At 36.7% G+C, this 26,623-nt stretch overlaps 1 protein-coding gene across 1 annotated transcript; it reads right to left on the reverse strand.

Moving 5' to 3' along the window:
• Positions 1 to 4,171: 4,171 nt before the first annotated feature.
• On the reverse strand, positions 4,172 to 7,308 carry LOC127648821 (G2/M phase-specific E3 ubiquitin-protein ligase-like). The gene is made up of 6 exons (XM_052133599.1): positions 7,294 to 7,308; positions 6,945 to 7,128; positions 6,218 to 6,312; positions 5,210 to 6,089; positions 4,827 to 5,041; positions 4,172 to 4,748 (listed from the first exon to the last, which is right to left on the reverse strand). The coding sequence occupies exons 4-6, from the start codon at positions 5,215 to 5,217 to the stop codon at positions 4,492 to 4,494; spliced, it is 480 nt and encodes a 159-aa protein (XP_051989559.1). The 5' UTR covers positions 5,218 to 6,089; positions 6,218 to 6,312; positions 6,945 to 7,128; positions 7,294 to 7,308; the 3' UTR covers positions 4,172 to 4,491.
• Between the last annotated feature and the right edge of the window lie 19,315 nt (positions 7,309 to 26,623).

The raw sequence follows: 26,623 nt of genomic DNA on the forward strand, positions 1-26,623 counted from the left end.
TGTACTGGGCTTATATTTGTACTCAGTCAAACACTTCCATACACACACTTTCAAACACAGACACAAATACACTCACAACCACAGAAATTTCACACTTATAACAAACACAAGGCCTTTATAAACATAGAGCTCTCAAAAACACAATACAATTCTAGAATGCAACTATTCTACCACCCCCTCTAAGGTGACCTGCAGGATTTTTCCCTAAAAATGTTTTGCCTTACTGGTCAAACATCTGTGTACTATTTAATGAGGAATATATTTAATTCCTCAACACATGAGGAATATACCTAGGCCTACTTTATCTGTTTTTATGTATCACTCTCCATCATATAATCAGTATATATCAGTAAAAACAGATCATTGCATGCAATCATTTCTCTTCTGGAATTAAAAACCCTTTTAGTCCTTTTACTATTTAAATTTGGAAGCGCTTTTGAGTGTCTTTACCACCACAGGTAAACTGGCAAGCAACACAAAATTAAATAAGCAAAATAATACTCCAATACTTGGAGTTTATGATGCCAGAAAATAGACTTTATTATCAGACATAACAAGCCGAGTTGCCCTGCAGAAACAACTGATGTCTAGAGTTTGCACTCACTTACATAGGTCTCACAAGGCGTGGCTAAAACATTTCATATACTGTTTCTTCAACCTGTAGTGTTTTGAGCAGAAAAACATCTTTGGGCCCCCACCATTATATCTTCTCCATCTTCAAACCAGAAGGCTTCAGTTACATACTGTGAGCAATTTCACCCTATTTAAAAACATTCCACAAAGAGGGGCCTCATCATATATTTTCTTCAGCTTCAAAAGAAGTGAATAGGAAACATCTGTATGTCATTTATGTGTAAATGTCCATGTACCTTTCCCTACATTCCATTCTCAGACCTTTATGCTGAACCACTCACATACACAAAAAGACACATATGACCATCAGAAACAATTATATATTTAAAATAGTTATAAATGGATATATTTATGTTTGATTATACTTCATTAATTTGTATTTAACTTGATAAAAATATTTCACAACCTCAATGTGAAAAAGTCACAAATTGCAAAAACTTTCTTTAGATTGGAAATAGTTGTTTTCAGTTGATTGAAAGAAATGCAGAGTCAAAGGTATTTTTATCTTTAAAAATTAAATTTTTAGCCAGATTTTTTGATGACACTACACACAATATTCAGCAGGGGAAGAACATTTACATTGTTGACCGTATGTTGTACCAACATGGCTGCCCCCAAACAAATGTGATCCAATGTTGTCTACCTGTAAGTATACACTTTCCCATTCCCAATTATGCTCACAAATCTGATGTTTTGACTTATTACAATCTTTCATTACCGCACAAGGATGATACTCACATAAAAGATGCACTTATCATTCCTAAGTGGACACTACCAGTTGTGTGTATGTGTCAGGATGCCGGTTTGATCAGCCTTGTTGTGTTTGTGTCTGTGTCGTTGTTCGTCCGTAGCGCTTCGCTGTCTTGTTTGTCCGCCCGCGCGCTTCGGCGCGTGGTGTTTGTGTATGGCAAGCCAAAGTGTTCACAAACGCCTGGCCAGGCGTCCGATTGCACATTGACACGTCAAAAGCGTGCGTTCAACAGCCAAACGCGCGTCAAACGCGCGTCAAAAGTTCTTAACGCGCGCTTTGTGCACACGGAAAACGCGCGTCAGAAACGCGCGGTTTTGCATCAAAGCGCGCGTCAGGAACGCGCGTTTGGCTGTCAAAACGCACGCTTTTGACGTGCGCTTTGGGGGTCACCGAAAACGCTGGCTTTTGACGCGCGTTTATCATAACAAAAATGGCCGTCGAAAGCGTGTGTTTCGAGTAGGGCGTTATGAGCGTGTAAACAGGTAAACCACACAGGCAGTGCCAGCGTGTGTGAAGTGTTCATACAGGTGAAAAGAACGTGCTCGTTCATTTAGTGTTCTCGGAATCGCACGTCGAAAGCGTGTGAGGTCTTATGTCCGGTTTCTTGTATTGTCATTAAACCCAAGCTAAACAGCATGGCATTATCGATGGCAAATTTGACAGAGGAGAGGATTATAATTGGTGAGTTATTATAATCCAGTATAGTTATCATTTAGGTAAAAAGAAAACTGCACTTCTACAACATTTATTGATTTTTGCTCATGTTAATTTCAACGTTTACTAATGATTATTAAAATAAATAGTTGTATTTGTTAACATTACTTACGCACTGCGAACTATCAGGGTACTAAAAGGGTACACGTCTCAGATTATTAAATAAGTAAAACAAAGTTGTAAAAGTAAAGTTTAAAAAGGTTATAGAAGTCTATGAAAATTGTAAAAATATATATAAAATACATATTGTTGTATTATATAATATATATATTTACAATACATTTTCAACTCTAAAACTTCAAGAAAACCAATGCTAAATATCTGAACAAGTTCTGGGCCAGATTTTAGGCTGATGTCTCACTCAATAAATGAACTTTAGGGAAAAAATATTTGTGTGTGCAGTACCAATCTTTTCCACTAGATGACATCCAGACTCCACCCATGACTCTTCGATTTCCATATATGTTTTTAGTTCTGAACCTTATATTTCCATACTAGTCCAAATATTTATGAAGTAGATATCCTAATAGTTAGGGCAGTAATGTTAATATTTGATTTCAATTAAATCTCTAAAACCCCCAAATGTACGGAAAGAATCAAAGCGCGTGTTATAGTTATGTTATAATGTAGAATGGCAAGTGTCCCACGGGTGTCGGGGAGGGGCAGTCTTAAAAATAGAGGTTAAAGACATTTTTATAAATCATAAATTCAGATATTTATTCTTTGAATTGTGTGAAAAGTATTGATAATTTGTATCCACTGTAAGATTATAACATGTTATCCACTTTGTCTAATTGTTTTATTATTTTATAATTTCTGGTTTGCTGTAGAATTGATACAATACAAATGGACAATGTTGCCAGTAATCAGTGCAATTATGCTTTAGGTATAAGGCCAAATATACAAGTTGAGTTTCACGAAATCTGAAACAACAAAACTACATTTTGAAGTTCTGAGTTAAGATGAACAGAAGCAAACTAATTACCCATCCTAAATTGTACACACACACACATATATATGTATGTATATATATATATATATATATATATATATATATATATATATATATATATATATATACACATACATATAAGGGACACATAGGTCCATAGTGAACAAAAATGTCCATGTGCAGACACTGTCAAAAATTTGAAGCGTGGGAGTGCAGACTTAATTTTGGTCTCATTTTAAAGAAGACGATTGGCAAGTGAAATAAAAAAAGCTATATAGGTTTAAGTTTATGACAATTATTTATGAACAATATTGTATATAAATCATATATTTTATGAAATATGTTGAACTCAAAAAACTGAAAATCAAAGCCATAAATCTAAATAAGTTGCATAATAAGTTCCAAATTTGAGGTTGATATCTCCAAAAACAAGCTTTCAGTAAGATTTAGTTTGGACGCATTTTCCCCATTAGATGCAGCAAAACTTTTTTTCTCTCTCTCTCACACACACACACACACACACACACACACACACAGATGATGTGTTTCCATGTTTTATGGGGACTTTCCATAGACATAATGTTTTTTATACTGTACAAACTTTATATTCTATCCCCTAAACCTAACCCTACCCCTAAACCTAACCCTCACAGAAAACTTTCTGCATTTTTACATTTTCAAAAAACATAATTTAGTATGATTTATAAGCTGTTTTCCTCATGGGGACCGACAAAATGTCCCCACAAGGTCAAAAATTTCGGGTTTTACTATCCTTATGGGGACATTTGGTCCCCACAAAGTGATAAATACACGCTCACACACACACACACACACACCGATTATAAACTGTACATTATAAACTGTACATAAAGGATGTTTTGTTGTTTAACACAATTTAGTTGTTTTATTTTGTGACTCATCAAACATTTTTGTCTTGTTTGCATTAGTAGGCAGAGGAACAGAAACAAGCCTTCTCTGTGGAGCTCAGTCTTGCAGCATAGAAGTGAAAAACAACTGTATATAATATAGAAAAAGAGCAGGAGGGCTTTGCTATGGAACACCTAAGTAAGACCCTGTTCAGTAGGTTAAAGAGAGAGAGAGAGAGAGAGAGAGAGGAGGGAGAGAGAGAGAGAGTGAGGGAGAGAGAGTGAGAGAGAGGGAGAGAGAGCGAGAGAGAGAGAGTGAGGGAGAGAGAGTGGGAGAGAGAGAGAGAGAGGGAGCAAGAGAGAGAGTGAGGAAGAGAGAGTGAGAGAGAGAGAGAGAGAGAGAGCGAGAGAGAGAGAGAGCGAGAGAGAGAGAGAGAGAGAGAGAGAGAGAGAGAGTGGGGTAGCTGAGGGGTAGGGAGAGTTGGATAGAAAGAGTGGGGAAAGAGATAGAAAGAGAGGTCTAGCTAATAAAACGAATGTCAAGACTGTAAAAAACAACAACAATGTGAATCGGTTTATGTCATCCCAAACTCTGTAGCCTGTAATATCCCACTGCACATGTGGTTGCAGAACTCCTCGTAGCTCCTATGTATCGGTAGGCGGAGGACTACGTCACACGTGTTAGCTTCTGGGAATTTGCGGTCTGTATGTATAAAGTCAAGGATTGGCTGGTTCTTGAATCCCAGAGGGGGCAACTCCTCCAGCCCAGAAGCAAAGGACAAGACCTCTTGCAGAGTAAGGTTTTTACTTTCATCCACTTGCATTTCTCCACCTGTGGAAAATAATGTAAATATCTTAAATAAAAATACCCGAAACTAGATATTAGCTTTGCTTACTATTGACATCATACCTTCCACATCTAGCAAGAAATCACGGAACCAGGCGTAGGTTCTAATTTCATTGTGCCTGCGGTTGCTTCCCTCCTCTGCGAAGTGTGGGCTGAAGAGATCAATGAGGTCCTTGGCAGTTAGCGGGTCCACTTTGGCCAGGAAGAGATCCCGAAGATGTTTAGAATTTGCCTTCATTGCGGCATGCAATCCTAAGCATCCCAGACCATCGACAAACCTACAGTGTATAACAATGAGATAATTGTTTTCATTTAGTATTACTAAATTAAAAGTATTACACAATTTCACAATTTAAGTTCACCTTCATTCATCTACAAACTCCTACATTCAAGACAGCAATGCTGTAAAGGTGCAATGCTCATTAATAAGAAATTCTTCACTCAACTGTTCCATTGCAGCATTAAGTCGTCCCTCGAGGTAGAATTTTGCTGCACATTGGACGACTGTCTCCCTGTCTGTAAGAGTCCTCACTGTATATTTAATGATCCAAGCAGAGAAAGGCTATTTGAAGCCTCCTCTAAAGCCTCCCTGGTCTTTTCAATATTTGTGGCATCTTGGATCTAAAAATTAAAAGTTCTTAGTAACATATCAACTTGTACTTTAGCAAAAACAATGAATTATCCAGGACTTGGCATCAGCATTAACAAAAACACCTGCCTTCTGCAGCTGGCTCCTGAAACCCTCGTCGACAATTTCATTTAGGTCTACGTCTTCTGTAGCCTCACCCACAACGAGACTAAATAGTCGTGGGGCAAAAAAGTGGGGTGCTACGCCACCATGGATAAGACATATGCTTATCATTTTACCCATGATTTTATATTCCCCTCTTGAGATGGCTCAAAAGAAAAGTTTCAAATAGACATTTGTATTCACATTTTGTTAAAATTTCATTGTTGACATATTTCCAAAATGGGTTGGACCCTTGAATAAATGTGAACATAACTAAATGCTTACCATGGCTGTCCAGGGCCAGTAATTTAAAATGATCTGGCCCTTCAAACAGGCTCCTGCTTTTAAGGTCATTCATTAGGAGATGACAAAACTCTCTTGTCGGCCCACCTTCATCCACTGCCCCTTCTGGGTTATCACCAAGATCCATAAACACGACTCCCAGTGGCTTATATGGCTCAAACAGGCGTCTAGTGAATGCACGTCGTGCAGAGCCATAAATGTCATCTCTGCATGCATTAACCATATTTGATGAGTATCGATCCTCATAATTAATTTGGTTGGTGAGCTCTGTGAGTAGCTCTATGGCATGTTGCCTGAAGGGGAGCAAGTATTATAAATATTTAGAAGTGAATCAAAATTATTGAGATAACATTTGTGAGAAGATTGTACGTTTGCAAGGAATCACTAGAAGATAATTAAATGAGTAGGTTAGGTGGCTTACTTTGTGTTTACTGATAAGTCTATTTTCTCAATGAGGTCCTCCTCGGGCCATTCAACCATGTTGGGTTCAGGATTTGGGGCGTTCAAATGGATTTCCTGTATTTCAGACAGTGAATTATTTCAGGAATCTTCAAATAACAGAGCTTGTATAAAGTGGAGGTAAGCTGTGACTTCGAAATCATAAAGGTCCATTATTATCTTTTAAAGCTACACTGTGTGATATTTTCCCCCATCTAGCGGTGAAAAGGTATACGACCATCCAGTGAATATTAGTTTCTGTTCCTCTCAATTCCGACTTCGTTTTAACTCCTACGGTGGCCGTATTATTCCCAGATTAACAGCTTCCAGTTCCACTTCGTCCAAGAGTGTCACTGAGTGTAAAACGCAAAAGGCATTTCCAGGTTTGTCCCTCTTTGGCGAATGTATTTTCAAGATGGAGGCGCAACATGGCCATTCAAACGTCTCACTCGTATGTATTATAAACGGCAGATTCTACGCTTACGAGAATACTTAGTTGCTGGAAGTAATTACACATGAATGAGCACATATACTTTTGATAGAACAAAGTGTTTTTTTGCTAAGATTCAACTTAAAAAGTTACACAGTGTAGCTTTAAAGTAAGACTTTTGTAGAGCTACAGTAATACATAATTGACTGTATTAGCACTGCACACAACCATAATATGATTGTTTTTTCAACTCAAGGAAACAACACAATGAATTACTTACTTCCACCTCCTCTCCTTCCAACCACTGAACAAATAACGTGCAAGGTGTAGTCAAGTTATGTTCTTCAAGGGTTCCAGTCATAGTGCTTAATAGCCTTGTGCCTACACTTGGCATGCTCAACCAGAATATTTCACTGGCTGAATCTTCATTGCCAGCATAATCCATAAGATTCTGTTTAAAAAAACTAAACAAAAAAACACAGGTAACAGGAAAAACATACACAAATTTAGCCTATACAGAGGTTCACGTACAGTGTCAATCAAAAGTTTGGACACACTTTCCCATTTCTCCCAAATTGAGAAATAACATGCTTGTTAATCTTTAGATCTGAGAGTATAGTAGTAAAGACCTGCAATGACTGTGTAGGTAGTGTAGTAGTTTTTCATGCCAATTTTGTGAAAAATCACTCAGCATCTTTGGGGTTTTGATTTCAGAAGAATAGACTTTATTATCACACAATAAAGCCGAGTTGCCTACGGTAAAACCACAGTACCAACAACAACTAAAGCATCTCTGGTTTGGTTTTACTTAAATACATCTCCTCAAACAAGGTGGGGCTTACATGTATTATCCATCATGCTCTTCATTGACTCTGGTCTTGACCATATTAGAAGTAACAGAATGTCCTTTGGAAGAGATCAATTCTCCCCTAAGTAATGCTATTTATGTTTCTGCACACAAAGTCAAATAGTCAAACCTATGTGAGCACACATTCATCACGTCACAGGCCTTTACACACAGTAAACTGCATGTTTGCTCCTCAGACATAACTGTGGTATAAAACAACAATTTAACTTGATAAAAAATATACTACATATTCCCTCCTCTGTGACTTTCTATAGTCACAAATTAACATATTTAAGCATGTACGTGCTCCTGGTTTGGTCTTGTTTTTGGTTGTCACAGTTATGTAGATTGCATTAAACAAAATATTCATCCTAATTTTAAGAGTTCTTGCTTGTAGTGTAGATGTCTTCAACCCAGATGCTTTATGCATCGTAGAGGATCACCCTTTGGGGAGAGGTTAACCAGCACTTACACCCAGGGCGTGGTTCTTCATATCTTCTTATATATGCATTGAAGGAATCAATTTCCTCCCAATTTGGTCTTTCTGTCCATTCAGGGTAGTTGCCATTGCATTGGGCCATTCACATCAATCAAAGTCATCTGCTTTACTGTTGCTTGAATCCAAAATTATTTTACTAAGGATCACACAGAATCTTATTCCTTCCACAATGTTATTATCCAGACATTATATTAATTTTAGTTAATTGTGTACCCCATTTCTTTTGGCAATCAGGTCATGTTCATTTTTAGTCACCACCATATATTCTTTTCCATTCTTCATTATTATTCAAATGTACATGAGTTCAATAACAGCATAAATAAAAATAATTTTCCTTCATCATGCAAACAGTCCCAGGTTTGCTTAATAATAATTTAGGCACTTCTTTGTATGCAACGGTTCTCAAAGCTTTACCTCCAAAATCAATCTATAATTGGTCTTCTACACAGGGTGTGATCCCCTGATAACACAGTGATAGAATGCTTGTTATTCATCGCTGTGATAAAATATTTTAATAAAGCGGTTATTAAGACACTGTCAGGTTGAGTGGAACTCACAACTTCTGGCAGGTTTCTTCTAGACCTCCCTTTTGATGCTTCTTTCCTTAAAGCATCCATCCACTTCCTTAAACCCAGTTCACCCTTCTTGGGCATGTTTCCAGGGCGGTGGAACCCTGTCTTAGGCAGCTCTCATTTTGCAATTGGAGAGTCTTTACCCGTCATTGGGTCGTCACCTCTTGCCACTGGAGAATTTTACCCATTATTGGGTCATCATCTCTTGTCTCTGGTCTCGGTACCGCTCAGTCTTATTATCCAATCTTTAATAATTTGGTATCTGTAAACAAACATTTTCTTTGCTTCAGGGAGCATCACCTGAGAACCATCACAGCCAATGGAGCCATCTATAACTGCTCAAACATTGAGACAGTCCAAAACATGGTTAAATTCACAAAGCATTATTCACAGTTCAACAATCTATTGAAATTGTCCAAATGAAAAGTAAAATGCAACAATTGAACTCATTTACAGTTCACTAATTTCCATTCAAGTTGTTATATTTTCTCATTTAGCAAAGGTCATAAAAGACTTTGTCTCTTGGTGAAGACTATCCATCAGAACAAATCAAAATACAGGATCGCCTCTGTCAAGCTTCTAAGATGCTTAATTTAAATCATCACTTAATTTAATAATTTCTAGGTAGTTTTAGAACCTACATTTATTCTTCCAGATGTACACTCAACCAAATCTCTTATCTTTAGTATGAGATTCAAATTGCCCTCTGAAAATAACAAATCTTTAATCATGATGAGGAAAGCTGTTTGAACCTTTCCTTCATATTACTGTATCTAACATTATTGTCAAATCACATCATTTTCCATGTAAAAGAAAATAAAATCAAAAGAAAATAAAACAAATTAGTGATATGGTTTTAGCCCACTTAAAAACTTAAACTGAGAGCTGAGAGGGAAAGAATTTTGAGAGAGACATTGCACTCCTTCACACTGTTGTTACAGTTATTCCTTTTTTTTCTTAGAAAATCACAATAACACATTTGTAATTCTACAACAGTGAGAATAGTGATAAATGTAATTTAATAAAATGATATAATCAAATATATTTTATTATATTATCTGCTTTCAACCTTTGCCATTGTAAACCATCTTCAAGAAAACTTCTAGAATTTCTACTTCTCTTATCCCTTCCCTCCTCGCGCAATAAAATTAATGCGCATTTGTATTCAGACCATTGAGAAATTTAAGTTGTCATTTAAAACTCTCTTATGATTACTTTCTCCCTTTTCTTACTCTTTCTCAGGAGAAGGAATTTTCATTATGTCAAATAAACCAACATAAATCACCTTTTTAAATTAACAGAAAATAAATTGAAGATTTTAAACAAAATAAAATAGTAAAGTGGCACAATGGAAGTTCAGACATATATCTTGTGTTTTGCAATAATTGATCAGTGAAATACATTATGTCCTTTGAATTTCTTACTAGTCTCATTTTTATATCCTAATGTTATCATCCTTTAATAATATGATTTTTCAGCTATTATCGTCTAATACTTATCAGCATTTCATGATCAATTATTCAGTTAAATAATAGAGACAGATGTCACTGTTCATAGACTGTATACCTCTTAAATTGTATTTTCATGGATTTAACTCAAAATAAAAAATAGCTTACTAGAGATAGACACTTAATTAACACCTTGTAGTACTGATTAATCTTTTTCTTTAAAGTGAGGGTAGTCTTTGGAAAATTTAGGGAGTAAACAATCCAATATGTTACTCTTACTTTGCCATTAAGTTTTTATATTTAACCTTCATATCAACAAATTCGCAATTAGATGCTGGATTGAAATTTAGACCCTCAGAACAATTTAGACATGGATATTGAACCCATGGATGGCATTTGGAGAATCAAACATCCAATTAGTCATATATGACTGAAATCAACTTATCAAGAGAAATTTGAATCCACAATTGAAATGTCAATTCAGTAATGATTACCAGCATTCATGATAGTAGGAGGGCCAATCATATAACCGCCCACATACTGTATTTCTCAGTTTTTTTCTTTTCTCCGGACTGTCTCCTGTAATATAAGCTTCTTCAATAAATCATCTGGCCCAGCAATCTGCAATGGTGAGAGACTGGTTCCAGAATGAGTTATTGAAATGACTTACACAATGCTGACAACAGAGAGAGTAAAACATAGTTAGCATCAATTTCACACAGAATAGACACATTAACATCAAATTATTCATGATATTCAATTTAATCTTAATGTTTCTCTATGGGTTTCACCTAATACCAATCTCCAGTTTTTCCTTAGCATTATCAATATTTTTTCAATCAAATATACCACATATTGGGACTTATTTCAATTCTATCTGGCATGACTGGTCATAGAACAAACCCAAGAAAAAACTTATCTGAGTAAATTTGAAACGTAGAGAACATGAAATGATTTAAATCATTCTTAAATTTATTTTCTTTAATTCTAGTCTCAGTGACAACTTTCAGTGTACCCATGATCAACCAATGCCTACACTGTATATATAAAACAAGAAATAAAAGAAAAATGTCTAATCTCAAAAGAATCTGCTATCTCTTTTTCCTAAATTCAGGGGCCCCTGTGTTTGACTAGAGACATTATGAGAGACACCATGAGAGACACCAGGTTGAACCCCTCCTGCTCTTTCTCCTTACAGAGTGCAGGATCGGTTTCTATTAAGAGCACTTAGGTTTCACTCAATCTCTCCAGTCAGACATTCCTAGCAAAAATAATAAACACTATCTGTTTTATTTTTGTTGGTTGATCAAGTTTACACCAATAAAGTTGCACACACATGTACATTGTTCTCCAGACATATTTAAACACATCAAAAATAAAACATATAATCATGGGTTTATATACATTTATATAACATTTATATATCAAGACATTATAGTTTAATTTAATAATGTTAAAAATGTTATTCTCTCATATTGGACTAGACAGAACATAAAACAGACACATGAATTTGATTTACTTTTCATATTCCAATTTCAAAATCCTTTTTTTAATCTCCTTTCCCATTTTCTGTGGCTTTGATAACTACTGGCCACAATACGTGAAATGACATCCACATTCTATCCAAAGTATTTGGAGCTGACCTTTGGGAGCTGACCTTTGGGAGCTGACCTTTGGGGTCACATAGGGAGGTATTTTTAAAAAGAACCCTGTCCTTTTACCCTCCTCTGCATCTCTCAGCTTTTTCTCTGCCCTGTCTCATATTCCTCAGTGAATTTTAAATTTTCTGGATATAGCTCTTACTTTATTCTTTTTATTTTTCCTGTTCTTAGTTTTTACTCTTATCTTTTTATTTATTTTTTACATTTTAATCTAAATGTCTTTCTAAATCATTTTCCTTATCTTCTTCTAATATATGAATTATTATACCCCATACATGAATACATTTCCTATATGTTTGTCAATTTTTAGGATCGGTTTTCATCTAGATTTTAGTTCTTATTTCTCCACTTGTTCCTTCTTCATTTTTACTTGGCATATAAACATGAAAAATTATTTTAGCACCATTAATTTAGATAAATCAATACATTTAGAGAATAAATTAGTCTCTTATTTCTTCTTTAAATGTATTTCCTTCTACACTAATCTTCAACAGCAATATTTTGAAACAATTTTCCCGATTTCTTTCACCTTTACTTTTTAATACTTTTATTGTGCTTTCTCATTTCTTTGAGATTTTACACAGTGGACTTCTAGATTTTACTCTTTCCACTGGAGTTTTACCTTATGTAATATAACAACACTTATCTTATATACAACCTTTGTTTAAATTCCAATTACTTAGTTGACTTCAGTTAAATGCAATACACTGGACTTAAAGCTTTAATTCTTATTCTTATTATTTATTATTTTATTTTTGATTTCTCAAACTGATTTTAATTACTTTACAGTTGTTTCATTTTTTATTTCAATTTCAATTTTTTATTGTTACTTGTCCCTGTGCTTGAAATGTTAAACTTTAAGCACAGATATTTATTTTGACTTCATAACTTTTCTATATGAAGTTTACTTCTCTTCTGTGATTTGACCAGTTCAGAAGTTAAGCATATTTTCACTGCCAGCTGCTAGTTCTAAAAAAACCTCACAAGCTGAGAGTTAACTTTCTGTCTACGCAGCAAAGCTGAGTCTCTCTAACTTGGTCACACACCCTACAATATCTCTTGAATGTATAGATTATCTGCATGAAGTCAAATACATTTCTATGCTACAGTCTAGTTTAGGAGTTATGTTCTAGCCCATTCCAATCAACAGCTGCTAGACTAAGAACGGCCAAGACTAAATGTTTTCCAGACAGTTGTAAGTTAACTTTTTGATTTCTTTTTTTCCTAATTTCGTTTTACATCTATATTATTTCAGCTATTTTTATTCTTTTTCTTATTATTTGTTTATACTTTATTAAATTTATTTTTCTATCTATATATCTTTATCATTGGTTTTATCTCCACTTTGCAATATTTAGAATATTTATTAGGTGCCTTCTCTGCCTGTAATTATCAGCTCTCTTCTGCCTCCATATATTGATGGAAGGTTGAAAATAGCCCAAATATATTTTCCCTGCTGTAAATTGCATATATACACCTTACCATTTATGCAGCACAGGCTGATATTTTGGAACATTTTTAGTTTTCTATATTTTAACAACGGAAATTTCCTTCCACAGTTTTATGAGACAGCTTTCATTTCAAACATTCATTCAACATATAAATGACACACTTTCATTATTGAACAACTTTACTCCATTCAGCTTTGTCTCTTATTTATTTATTGGGCTCATATTACATCCACACAGTGTTCCTTTTATGGTCAACGACTAATCACACATTCCAATCCCTGTACCGAACTTATATTTTTATTCAGTCATACTTTTTCATACACATTCACTCTGCACACTCTTTGAACCACAATTATTCTTACAAGCACAGAAATATTACACTTATTACAAACACAAGGCCTTTATAAACACAGAGCTCTCAGAAGATACACTAAAATTCTAAAACACCCCTATTTTACCATCACTGATTCACTTCCTTAACACAGTGAACGACAACTTTTCACCCCTCTTAGGTGACCTGCAGGATTTATTATTAGTAATTTATCTATTTACTTTTTAATCTTTTATGCCTATTCAGACCTCTTATATTAATATTTCCCAAGAGCGGTATCCGCATATGCCTATTCAGACCTCTTATATTAATATTTCCCAAGAGCGGTATCCGCATATGCCTATTCAGACCTCTTATATTAATATTTCCCAAGAGCGGTATCCGCATATGCCTATTCAGACCTCTTATATTAATATTTCCCAAGAGCGGTATCCGCATATGCCTATTCAGACCTCTTATATTAATATTTCCCAAGAGCGGTATCCGCATATGCCTATTCAGACCTCTTATATTAATATTTCCCAAGAGCGGTATCCGCATATGCCTATTCAGACCTCTTATATTAATATTTCCCAAGAGCGGTATCCGCATATGCCTATTCAGACCTCTTATATTAATATTTCCCAAGAGCGGTATCCGCATATGCCTATTCAGACCTCTTATATTAATATTTCCCAAGAGCGGTATCCGCATATGCCTATTCAGACCTCTTATATTAATATTTCCCAAGAGCGGTATCCGCATATGCCTATTCAGACCTCTTATATTAATATTTCCCAAGAGCGGTATCCGCATATGCCTATTCAGACCTCTTATATTAATATTTTCCATGAGCGGTATCCGCATATGCCTATTCAGACCTCTTATATTAATATTTCCCAAGAGCGGTATCCGCGATATGCCTATTCAGACCTCTTATATTAATATTTCCCAAGAGCGGTATCCGCATATGCCTATTCAGACCTCTTATATTAATATTTCCCAAGAGCGGTATCCGCATATGCCTATTCAGACCTCTTATATTAATATTTCCAAAAGCGGTATCCGCATATGCCTATATTAATATTTTCTTAAACTTTATCTGCCCTTATTTACTGTTATTTCATCTAAGCCCTTAACAGCAAATAAGCTGTTGCATGCATCATTGCATGCAATTATTTCTTCTGGAATCAAAAGCCTTTATTCTTATTTTCCTTTCTTTATTGGTTTAGAAGAGCTTTTTGAGCGTTCTTACCACCACAGGCAAACTGGCAAGTAACACAAACGTTTATAAGCAAAATATGCTTACCTCTTAATGGTGGCCACCGTGTTTGTGTTTGCTTTCCCAGCCAGCCCGCGATGTAACGACTCTGCTCTCTTCTGTCCCTGTTCGGAGCCAATTGTAGTAGTTTTTCATGCCAATTTTGTGAAAAATCACTCAGCATCTTTGGGGTTTTGATTTCAGAAGAATAGACTTTATTATCACACAATAAAGCCGAGTTGCCTACGGTAAAACCACAGTACCAACAACAACTAAAGCATCTCTGGTTTGGTTTTACTTAAATACATCTCCTCAAACAAGGTGGGGCTTACATGTATTATCCATCATGCTCTTCATTGACTCTGGTCTTGACCATATTAAGAAGTAACAGAATGTCCTTTGGAAGAGATCAATTCTCCCCCCTAAGTAATGCTATTTATGTTTCTGCACACAAAGTCAAATAGTCAAACCTATGTGAGCACACATTCATCACGTCACAGGCCTTTACACACAGTAAACTGCATGTTTGCTCCTCAGACATAACTGTGGTATAAAACAACAATTTAACTTGATAAAAAATATACTACAGTAGGAACCTCCTTGACTTCATGGAACCATTGTGATATTTGAGTTGGATTATGAAGCCATTTAAAGGTTCAGGGTACAGACGTCCACGTCTTTCCATTAAGGCCTCGTGGAAATAGAACAACACAGTTTTGGTAATCATCAAAGAAGTACTGATGAGATTTATATGCAGTCCCAAAAAGCTGTCAATGGGTGGTAGGGCTAGGTATCTATTCAGATTTTAATTTGAATTCGATTCAATTCGACTCAATGAATTCAATACAAATCCTATATTACTAAAAAAGAACAGTTAACATAAGATTACAAGTGGTTAATTAATAAAAAGAAATTAAGAGCCACGAATACTTGAGCTCTTTTTATTTTAGGTACACTTGGGTACATTAAAACAGAACCCAACTTTATTTTTCAAATGCATAAATTGAATAGACAGGATTTTGATGCAAGATAAAAAATTTATGTTGAAAATTGGACAAGTCAGAACACCTGCTTTGATCAAACAGGATCAGGTTATTTTATATTTAAAATAAAAAAAACATAAAATCTCACAGCATTAGCGGTAACATGGAGGCTGCACGCCTATGAACAGTGGAGGAAAACTAATACTGGCTTTTGGGTGATAGATAAATAAATATGGAAAAAAATCTATTACGTGGCCTTTGAGAATCGATTTTGAATCGACCACAACGATTAATTGAAAAATCTATTTCTTTGCCCAGCCCTCAATAATGCTGAGCTGAAACTAAAGACCGTTCAGTGAACTTTCCTTGCCTCTTGTCCAGCTCACATAAATCCCACTACAGGATCAAATTTACTTACATTCAATCTCCTCTCCTCCATCATCTGCGCAGCTTGCTCTCTACGCTCCAAAGCCAGTCTCTGTGCTTCCTAATAACAAAGAAGTGTATTACAGCCAGAGTTTGATTAAAATACACTGTATTACAGTTAAACACAAATTTACAGCCCAATTATAAATCTAAGATGTAATGGTGTCAATCCAGCAAACATAACCTCTTCATTATCTCCCTCACCTAAAAGACAAGTTTAACCAAAAGGTAGTAAAACCAAAAGTAAATCTCTTAGTAAAACAAATGGTTTTGCATCATTTTGAACTTGCCCTCTCCTGGTCCCTTTGCCTGTCTCTGTTGAGGGCCTCCAGGTATTCTATGTCCTGGCTTCTCCTTAGTGCTTGTGTCTGTTCTACAGTCTTCATACCAAGACACACAACAAATTACGTGGCAACACAGAGTTAGACCCAAAATTAAGTGCAGTGTGGCATTTCTGCACTGGTTATGCCTAAAGCAAGCTATAAAGTTTAAATTATTGCATATATACATTTATTCAGTTAGCATATATGAAACTCACTTCCACTGTCTGTTCAAAAGATGGCACCTCTGGAATTTGCCCTCTGGCCTCTGCCAGCTGTGTTTCCTGGGGGGGGGTGAGTCATCGGTTAAATTGAAACCAAAACACTATGCTTTTAAGGAAAGGTTTTAACCTCAGCCACCATCCCTTGTGACTCAGAGGCTAATCATCATCGCCTCCTTTGCAATCATGATTGCAGATTTGTGATTCAAAATAGTGACAATTTATTAATCAAAGTTCATCTTACCTCCACAAACACACAGTCTGCATCCCCACCACTGACATCATTATGCACCTGATGAGACAATCTGCTTGAGCTATTTCTAATACTGCGTTCACACCGGACGCGAATAGCATAGATAATAACACCTATGGCCAAGTCAAATGCTGATTAACGAGTTCGTTTGCCCATAAAATCTTTAAGATATTAGGTTAAACTTATTTGGCTTGCTGTCTGCTGGAGAGGGGCTCGATGAAGCAGCTTGAACTCGAGCTCTGATATACCCCCCAGTGGCTAAATGTAGGACCTGTTAATTAAAGGGCAAGGTACCTAAGATGAAGGTGGAGTTTGGGGAGGTGGAGGGATACTGGAACAGCTGATACTAGGGAGAGGTAAGCGGCTGCTTATATACTCTGTTTGTTGATTGAAAGATTGGATGGGCTCGCTCCTCCCTAACTTACGTTTAGGAACTTCATTTAAAAAAATAACCAATACAGCTAGCTAGTGAACTATTTAAAACTGGCTAAAGTTTTCTACAACTTAACCCCTATCAGTCAATCTCACTTTTTACGTAGACTTGAAAATGCACTATCCAAACTTATGGTTGTATTTCAAGAATGCGTTGGAATACAGTCCTAAGGTTGGTCTTGTTTCAAATGAAGACACTTGGCAGATTATTGTGTTCATAATAAATGGTTCATTCTATATTTAGGGGTACATTTCATGTCAGCCCAAAAGTCAGGAAATCAGAATTCTTTTTGATCAATAAACTAGGTGGTTGAATAATATATGCCCTTAATGTGCTAAATTAATTATTTGGCAAGCTTAACCTCTAATGACTTTTTAAATATGTTAATGAAAAATAACATTTGAGTCATTATTTTGTCAACTGTGTTATGGGCAAATACTGTGTCAAATGGAACATGAATGAAGTACCACATGTTGTTTGAAGGTTTTTGAGTCTATTCACCAGAGTTTTTGAGGTTATCTGTCTAACTGATTTGTAAATATGAATTTGGGGCTTCATATTGGCTGTTGTGGGATGCTATCATGAAGGATGAAAATTTTATTCAAAAAAATAAATCCACAGTATGCTGCTGAATTTAGTATTATTCACAATCCTTACCCAAGATTTCCATCTCTAGAGATATTCCCATCTATTTTTCTGACGGTTTAGTTCACATTTAAAAGATTTATGACATAAAAACTGGACACATTAGAAGGAAAAGAATAACCTTTCTTTAAGATGATAACTTCCTTTTTATCCAACAAATGTAACAAGCAATTAATCTGAGTTCAGTTAAAAAAAGATTAAAACAACGAGTTTAACAACGAACAACAATTTTTAATCCATAGTGTATATTGCTAACAAGAACAGGAAATAAGAACAGCTTTCTAGTCCAGATGTGTTTCTCATTGGTTTCTGAGCCTATACAGATAAACCCATCTCCCTAAAACACAAATCACGGTTTAACATTATGCATTTTAGACACACACACACATTATAATAATATATATTATAACATTAATGAATGTTATATTATTATCAGCTTGTACATTATATTATCAAGGTAAATTAAGTTTTATAATGTATCATGATGACACTTCAAGTTGTAAGGACTGACTAAGCAGAAATAGATATATGTCAAATCTATAATATTATATAGTTTTAATCTATATGTTAATCATGAGGAATTCTGAATGCTTTATAACCCCTGACAAATGTGAATATATAATGTGTATATAATGTTATGGATACTTAGATCAGTTAAGTTTATCCATTGTAATGCAAATTTCCATATAATGTAGTGTGAGCATAAATTGAAACTGATTTGTCAACATTGTCAGACATGTTAATCCATGTCAACTGTTGATGGGTAACACAGCATACCTTTCAGCCATTTTAGGGCCTTGTGCAAACTTCTGGATATCAAACGCTCATTGGCTCTCGCCTGATTTGTGACGTGCCGTGTTTCAGTTGGTGTGCATCATTTGAAATGGAGAAGCGCACGCGCCTTCACAGAGCTAAACCAGATTAACATTTTCATGGATGAATAATTTAAATTCTGATCTGTACCTCATACAAAAACTATTATATACTGCCAGCGAGGACTGCGACTGCAACACATCGTCATGTGAACGACTTTTGCTACCGGTTTTGACATTTTTCGCAATAAATCAATTCAATCGAATACCTGTCATGTTTTTCTTCATAATTGTTGCCTAACCTACGTAGTTTTAAGAAATGGTTATGGGTAGGATTAGTGGCTCAATATATATTTTAATGCTATATTGTTAATAAAACTGCCATATACCTTCATCTCTATTACGTTTTATCCTTTTTATATTCTAAAAATGGATATGTTTAGGTTTGGGCGTAGGGTTAAGGGATATTACATTTATCTATAAAATGGTAAAAGGAAAGGGAAATTAAATATATCCGAATTTGATTTCGTGACTTTGTTTCAACGTCTTACCTTTCATCATGGTTTAATTGTACATTCAATTACAACCTAGTTTGCAGTTGAAACGTGACAATGCTGACTTAATTTGTGATTAACTGTACACTAAAAAATTGTTAACTGTCAAATTACTTGCAGCAATGGCTTAATTAAACACATTTAAGAAAGAGATAACACATGCTCAAGATTGTAAAACAAGTTTTATTCTGAAAAAACAAGTCTAAAAATACTTTCTAAAACAGATGAAAAACATCTCAACCTTTAAATTGCAGCGTTTTCTAGGTAATATTAAAAACCTGTAGAAGTAGAAATCTAAATGGAATATTTAAAGACAACTTTTGTCTTTAACTTTTGTTCAATTACAGTAACCCTTCAATTAAACATTTAATATTTAAAATGTACAGTAAAAAAAAAGTTTTAAAATTCTCAATAAATCGTGTCAGCCTTGTGCAGTGCTCCGACGGGGTCCCAGCTCGAGGTCCATTCCGATGACATCTCTCCCTCTTCGCTTCTTGCCCGCTGTCTGTACTATCCTGTATAAATAAAAGCAAGAAAACTGAATACAAAATAAGTAATGTACAAGATTTTCACTTTACAGTTCAATTAGAGTCGGGTAGAAAACAAAGTATACAACACTATCCATTCTAAAACACATATTTGATGTATTCAGATGAAAAATGACACAAGAAATTCTTCAGAGCCCCAAGGTGGAATTGTAAAAAAAAAAAAAGTATATTACGCCCATGAGTCAGTAACGGTTACTATAATCATAAGGTCATGATTACATCCTTAACACAGATGAATAAATCAACAACTTTTGGTGTTGAGCTGAGAGGGTTGTGGTCTGTTGCTCTTTGACATATCTTTCAGAAGAAGTGCGGGAGAAGAAATTATTCAATGAAAATTCCGTAAAAAGCAGTATTTTTTTTTTTACCATTCCTTAATCTTAAAATTGTAAAAACGTTTGCCATTATAACATTTACACAACATGAACTGAGTAATGTCATCTGAGACTGTTAGTTATTACATGATTAAAAATGTAAACATACTTAAAAGCATGGCAATCCCATCAGAAATGTTTCATAGCAAAGGAAGCACACAAAAAAAGCCAATTGGTAGCCTGCCCTACACCAAAATCAAACCATAAAATAATTTTACCTGCAGCCACATTTATCCTATTATGACACATCTGAGGGTCTTTACCTTAATGGTTTCCGACTGATGAAGGTGACATGAATCCCCTTTCAGTGCTCCACTTCAGCAGAAGAAAGACAAAAGGACAAAAAGTTACTCAGACTTTCTATCAGTAACGTTAAATGTCTTACTTTGAAGATGAAAATCATACTTAATACTATATATTAATCCCAGTGTAGGCTTTCAACTGTTTGTTGACTTACTGTTGTTGGTGAATGGGTCTTTCTGTTGGGTGTTCTCCCCGATAAAAATCTTATTCCAATGCTTGATCAAAAAAAAAATATATATATATTTTAAACAAATATCTTTTCAATATCTTTATCAGTGTTTGAAGAGGTTATGTAAACATTTCTAAGGAATAAATGACGGTTTTATCACTTTACGCTTTTTTTTTTCCCTCATGCGTTTCAGTTTTAAACTAACGTTAGCTGACAACTTTAAACACATAACGTTACCAACAACAAAACACAACAATGTCAGATGGTACTAACGTTACATAAATACGTGCTCGCTACGCTAATGGTGAAGCAGTACAAAAACGCACACAGAGATAAGTTATTTATCTTATGAGGTTGCAGTAAGCCTATGACCGTTAACGTTAAGTTACCTGTGTCCCTAAACGTTAGCTAGACTGTTAAGGACTGAAAAATGTTTTCTTACCTGATATCGCCAGTACTTTTACAGACCACGTACGACCCAGCTCCTCTGTTCACATTCCAGCTTTTGTTCTTCATTGACATATCAACTCAAATTCGCTCAAAATTCAACAGGCAGATATAAAATAATACAGGTCTGACCGAGTAATCAACGCAAGCAGCAGCTGCTCACCGACAGAGAGTACCGCGGACGTATTTTCACATTTAAAATAGGCGCGCAGAGCCGCGCACATTCTCATTGGACAGTTTCCTGGAAGACAGACAGATTAACCAATCATGCTCAAAGTAAAATGGTGAAACAACCAATAATAATAGTTTTCATGAGTTAACATAGAGGTGTATTAAGTTTTATTTGCAGTCTGTATTATTATTTAATTAATTGGTCAAATGACGACAGTGTATGAATACAAATGTAATAATATAAACTGTTAGGCAAGCAGACAAAATAGTAAATTCACACAAAATCACATAGGCTAAGGCAAAAGGTTTCTGCTGCACTGCTCTCTTGGGGTGAAACTATTGTTAATAATAATTCTATTTTAACATATACATTGAAGAGCTGATTATGATAAAATCATTAAATGCTAATTAATTATCATAACAATACGTTAAAAGACAGATACTACGGTTGTATGTTGTTGAAAACGTTACAGATCTTGTAAAAATTTCAACGTTGATTTAGAAGTGTTTTTGTTAACCTTTTTCAACCATTTAGCATTTAGACGTTATTTCAATGTTGTTTCAACGTTGTAACAACAACTGACATTATTTCAACCATATTTCAATGTTGAAGGTCGCATATGTGCCGGCTGGGTTATGATATGAAATTCGTCGTTGAAAATGTTGAAATGTTGCAAATACGTCAATATTATACGTTTCAGCATCTATTCAAACGAAGTACGTTTTCTATTTTTGAAAATTACGTATAGGCCTACCTACATATTAACAATGAGACCAGGCTGAGAATGACATACTTACGTCGAGTAACTGGTCGATTGTTTCCCTCATCTATGAATCCCACGCGTACCCTTAACGTTCGCGGGATGTTGACTACCCTCCTCCTCCTCCTCCTTGGCGGTCTTGGATTTGTCTCATTTCTGAACTCTCGCAACCTACAAGTAAAAAAGTCACACAAAATTAGACTTTTATTTTTTTTAGAATATCGTTAACGTCAACGCAGTAACCCATCATCTACGCTCACATGATTGACATTTCTTTTAGCAACAGCCAGAGCCGTTGGCAACAGCTGTCTTGGAAAAAAAGTGATCGTCATCGTCCGCCAAAAAATAAACTGCCCGCGGGAGTGCGTGAAGCTGCAGCATGATCATGTTCAATTATAAATCATATAATTTACTGCTCGGTTATAAATAAAATAAACAAATTATCTCTCTTTCAATTATACGTATGACATTACATTAACAATTACCTTTCAACAAGACTGCCTTCTTGGTCCTCGTTTCCCATAGTTGCTTGTCCCAGGCCAGCTGACAGTCTTGCCTGGGCCCGGGACAAGATAATCTTAGATGGGCCCCCCCCATGCCCAGATCTCTCCTTTTCCCTTGCTCTTCCTCTCCTGTTCCCCTCCTCCGCTCTTCCTCTCCTGTTCCTCTCCTCTGCTCTTCCTCTCCTGTTCCCCTCCACTGCTCTTCCTCTCCTGTTCTCCTCCTCTGCCCTTCCTCTCCTGTTCCCCTCCACTGCTCTTCCTCTCCTGTTCCCCTCCTCTGCTCTTCCTCTCCTGTTCCTCTCCTCTGCTCTTCCTCTCCTGTTCCCCTCCTCTGCTCTTCCTCTCCTGTTCCCTTCCTCTCCTCTTCCTCTCTTGTTCTTCTCCCCTCCTCTGCTCTTCCTCTCCTTTTCCCCTCCTCTGCTCTTCCTCTCCTGTTCCCCTCCTCTGCTCTTCCTCTCTTGTTCTTCTCCCCTCCTCTGCTCTTCCTCTCCTGTTCTCCTCCTCTGCTCTTCCTCTCCTGTTCCCCTCCTCTGCTCTTCCTCTCCTGTTCTTCTCCCCTCCTCTGCTCTTCCTCTCCTGTTCCCCTCCTCTGCTCTTAATCTCCTGTTCCCCTCCTCTGCTCTTCCTCTCCTGTTCCCCTCCTCTGCTCTTCCTCTCCTGTTCTTCTCCCCTCCTCTGCTCTTAATCTCCTGTTCTCCTCCTCTGCTCTTCCTCTCCTGTTCCCCTCCTCTGCTCTTCCTCTCTTGTTCTTCTCCCCTCCTCTGCTCTTCCTCTCCTGTTCTCCTCCTCTGCTCTTCCTCTCCTGTTCCCCTCCTCTGCTCTTCCTCTCTTGTTCTTCTCCCCTCCTCTGCTCTTCCTCTCCTGTTCCCCTCCTCTGCTCTTCCTCTCCTGTTCCCCTCCTCTGCTATTCCTCTCCTGTTCCTCTCCCCTCCTCTGCTCTTCCTCTCCTGTTCCCCTCCTCTGCTCTTAATCTCCTGTTCCCCTCCTCTGCTCTTCCTCTCCTGTTCCCCTCCTCTGCTCTTCCTCTCCTGTTCCCCTCCTCTGCTCTTCATCTCCTGTTCCCCTCCTCTGCTCTTCCTCTCCTGTTCTTCTCTCCTCCTCTGCTCTTCCTCTCCTGTTCTCCTCCTCTGCTCTTCCTCTCCTGTTCCCCTCCTCTGCTCTTCCTCTCCTGTTCTCCCTCCTCTGCTCTTCCTCTCCTGTTCCCTCCTCTGCTATTCCTCTCCTGTTCCCCTCCTCTGCTATTCCTCTCCTGTTCCTCTCCCCTCCTCTGTTCTTCCTCTCTGACGGAGCTACCAAACTCAACTGTTTCTGTCAAAGATAACGCATCACTCTCTCTGTCACCTGACTGCAGCTGGATCTCTCTCCTCTCTGTCTCATCCTCTCTGACGGAGCTACCAAACTCAACTGTTTCTGTCAAAGATAACGTGTTGTGTCAGGCTCTTATACTAGAGATGCACCAATTACAATTTTCTAGGCCAATTCTGATTTTAGCCGATTCCGTTGTTCTAACCACTTTACAGCAGACTTCCATTTTTTTTTTTTTTATAAAACACCATATACTTTTACCCAAACTGAATAATAAAAACACGTTTAAATGGGTACATTTTCTATAAATGTTTTCATTTTTTTTCTGACATAGCCTACTGCAGTTCTTGTTAAAACATACTAGACATGCAAAATCTGTGCATTTTGGGCACTTTTTGTGTGAAATCATATTTATTTTTTGTCCATCAAAAGTGTGCTTTCACTTTTAATTAAGCATGAGCAGCGCAGCAAAAATAGACTCGGATCTGGCCCATTATCTGTTCACCGATGCCAACAGTGACGCATTTCAGCCGGCTTTTTATTTCTCATCTCCATAAATATATCTAGTAGTAAAGCTAATGCAAGGGCTAGAAATCAATGAATTCTTTGCTAATACTTCCTCGTCATCATGGAGAGCGCAGTTCGCACCGCTTTCTCCTTTCCACAAGCGCGTGCTCTCCCGTGGCGTCTGTCGTTGCTATGCAACAATGAACTTGCGCGCCTGTAAAAACGAGCGCGCCGCGTCGCTATTATGAGCTAATATCCAAAATATTTCCATATGTGTCTCTTTCCTCCTTTCTTATCAACAAGTGGATTTACAGCCACCACATCAGCAGCACCGCCGGTCGCAATGTCTCAGCACTTTTATGAAGAGGACGCAACTGCACGCGCTTCGGGCATGCACGCGCATCAAGTACCGGGTTTGAGAAAACCTGGTACCGTGGCGTGACGTTTAAAACAAAATTAGTACCGACTTGGTACCGGGTCTTTGACAACACTCATAAACGTTGGCTGCGCTGTTTCTTACCTTGCTCTACGTTGACTTTACTAACGTTAGTTCCAGCTTCTCCGTCACCACCTTTTTTAAAATATTTGTTTAGGACATCTCGAAGGCCTCTATTTTCTTCTTCCCTTCTTCTCTTTTCTTTTCTTTTCTGAGCACCAGACTTGTGCTGACCGGACATTTTGATCGTAACGTTAGCCTACTGAACTTCAAATCAAATGACAACATCAAATTTTGATCAGTGGCCAAACCATTTTTGTTTTGGGGGTGGGCGGGGGTTCTTGACCACTATTTCAAGGACAATTAGGAAGAAAACAAATAAAAAGCTTTCATGTAACTTAAATATTAGATATTTTTTCCACAAATATGCCTATTTTATTTATTTTTTAACAATTATTCCATAATTTAATGAGGGCCCAGTTCTGGGCCCCCCCCCTACCCTGGGCCCGGGACAACAGACCCGTTTGTCCCCCCCTGTCGGCGGGCCTGGCTTGTCCTATCAATCTATCAAAATTAGCATTTATTTGAGATCTTAAACTTAAAAGACGTGATCTGTACCTCTGATCCGACATGTCTTGTAGAACAGGCTGAGCTCTGATCTTACTCCACGATGACGTATAGCTAATGTGCTCTGTCTAGCAGACCACGTTTTCCCATCATCCTGTTGGTTGGGGTGGTATTTCCCAGTCTCACTTTAAAAATGTAATTCGCACGTAATTATATGGTTGTTATTTTTGCTATATATTATACCTATTATAAAACATCATATTCCAGACGTAGTTAATTAGGCCTATATTATTATACTATGTCCATCATCCAAACGTCTAGAAATGCATTGATGAAATCTTTGTTGATCAGTAACAGGGTTCATTAGTTTACATTAGTTAATATATTAACTAACATGAACTAATCACGAGCAATACATGTGTTACTGTAGTTCATCTGTGTTAAAGTTAGTTAATAAAAAAGGAAAAAATGCAGTAGAATTGCAGTTCATTAAAGGGGTTGTTGATTATGATTAGACTTTTCTAACTGTAGTTAGTGTGTAATGTTGCTGTTTGATCATAAACAACATCTGCAAAGTTACAACACTTTCAAAGCAAAGGGAGATATTTGTTTTAAAGAAATCACTTTTTAAGGACTACAACAAACGGCTGGTAGGAACTACACGAGCTTCCTCCCGGGTTAGTGACATCACTAACCCTAAAATGTACATAAACCCCGCCCCCCAGAACACTATTTATAGATTATTATTACAGAATATGCTAATCAATGACTATAATTCAAGTTTTTGAATTTTTTCAGGACACAAGCTGTTGAAGCTCTGCCCCCTGTGCGGGGAGCAGCAGCTAATTTGCATTTAAGGGGGCAGACACAAAAACGGTGCATTTTTGCTCACCCTCAAAAAGTGACAACTTTTACATGCTATATACAAATATCTGTGGGGTATATTGAGCTAAAACTTCACACACACACTCTGGGGACATCAGAGACTTATTTTACATCTTGTGAAAAGGGCATTATACCACCCCTTTAATTCTTTCTCATTAATGTGGTTAACTTCATGGACCTTATTGTAGTGTTACCATTGAACCTATACAAATGAATGTATTACTAATCATATTGTTATATGATGGACACATCTACAAAAGCTATTAATTAGTAAATTATTTTAAAAT

Source organism: Xyrauchen texanus, chromosome 9 (assembly GCF_025860055.1).
Source record: "Xyrauchen texanus isolate HMW12.3.18 chromosome 9, RBS_HiC_50CHRs, whole genome shotgun sequence".
NCBI lineage: Eukaryota > Metazoa > Chordata > Actinopteri > Cypriniformes > Catostomidae > Xyrauchen > Xyrauchen texanus.

What these genes read in the sequence shown, in the direction of transcription:
- LOC127648821 (XM_052133599.1), bottom strand. An exon ending in TTTCTTGCTAGATGTGGAAG is followed by an intron (nt 4,749 to 4,826) that starts GTATGATGTCAA and finishes TATTTTCCACAG; the next exon opens with GTGGAGAAATGCAAGTGGAT.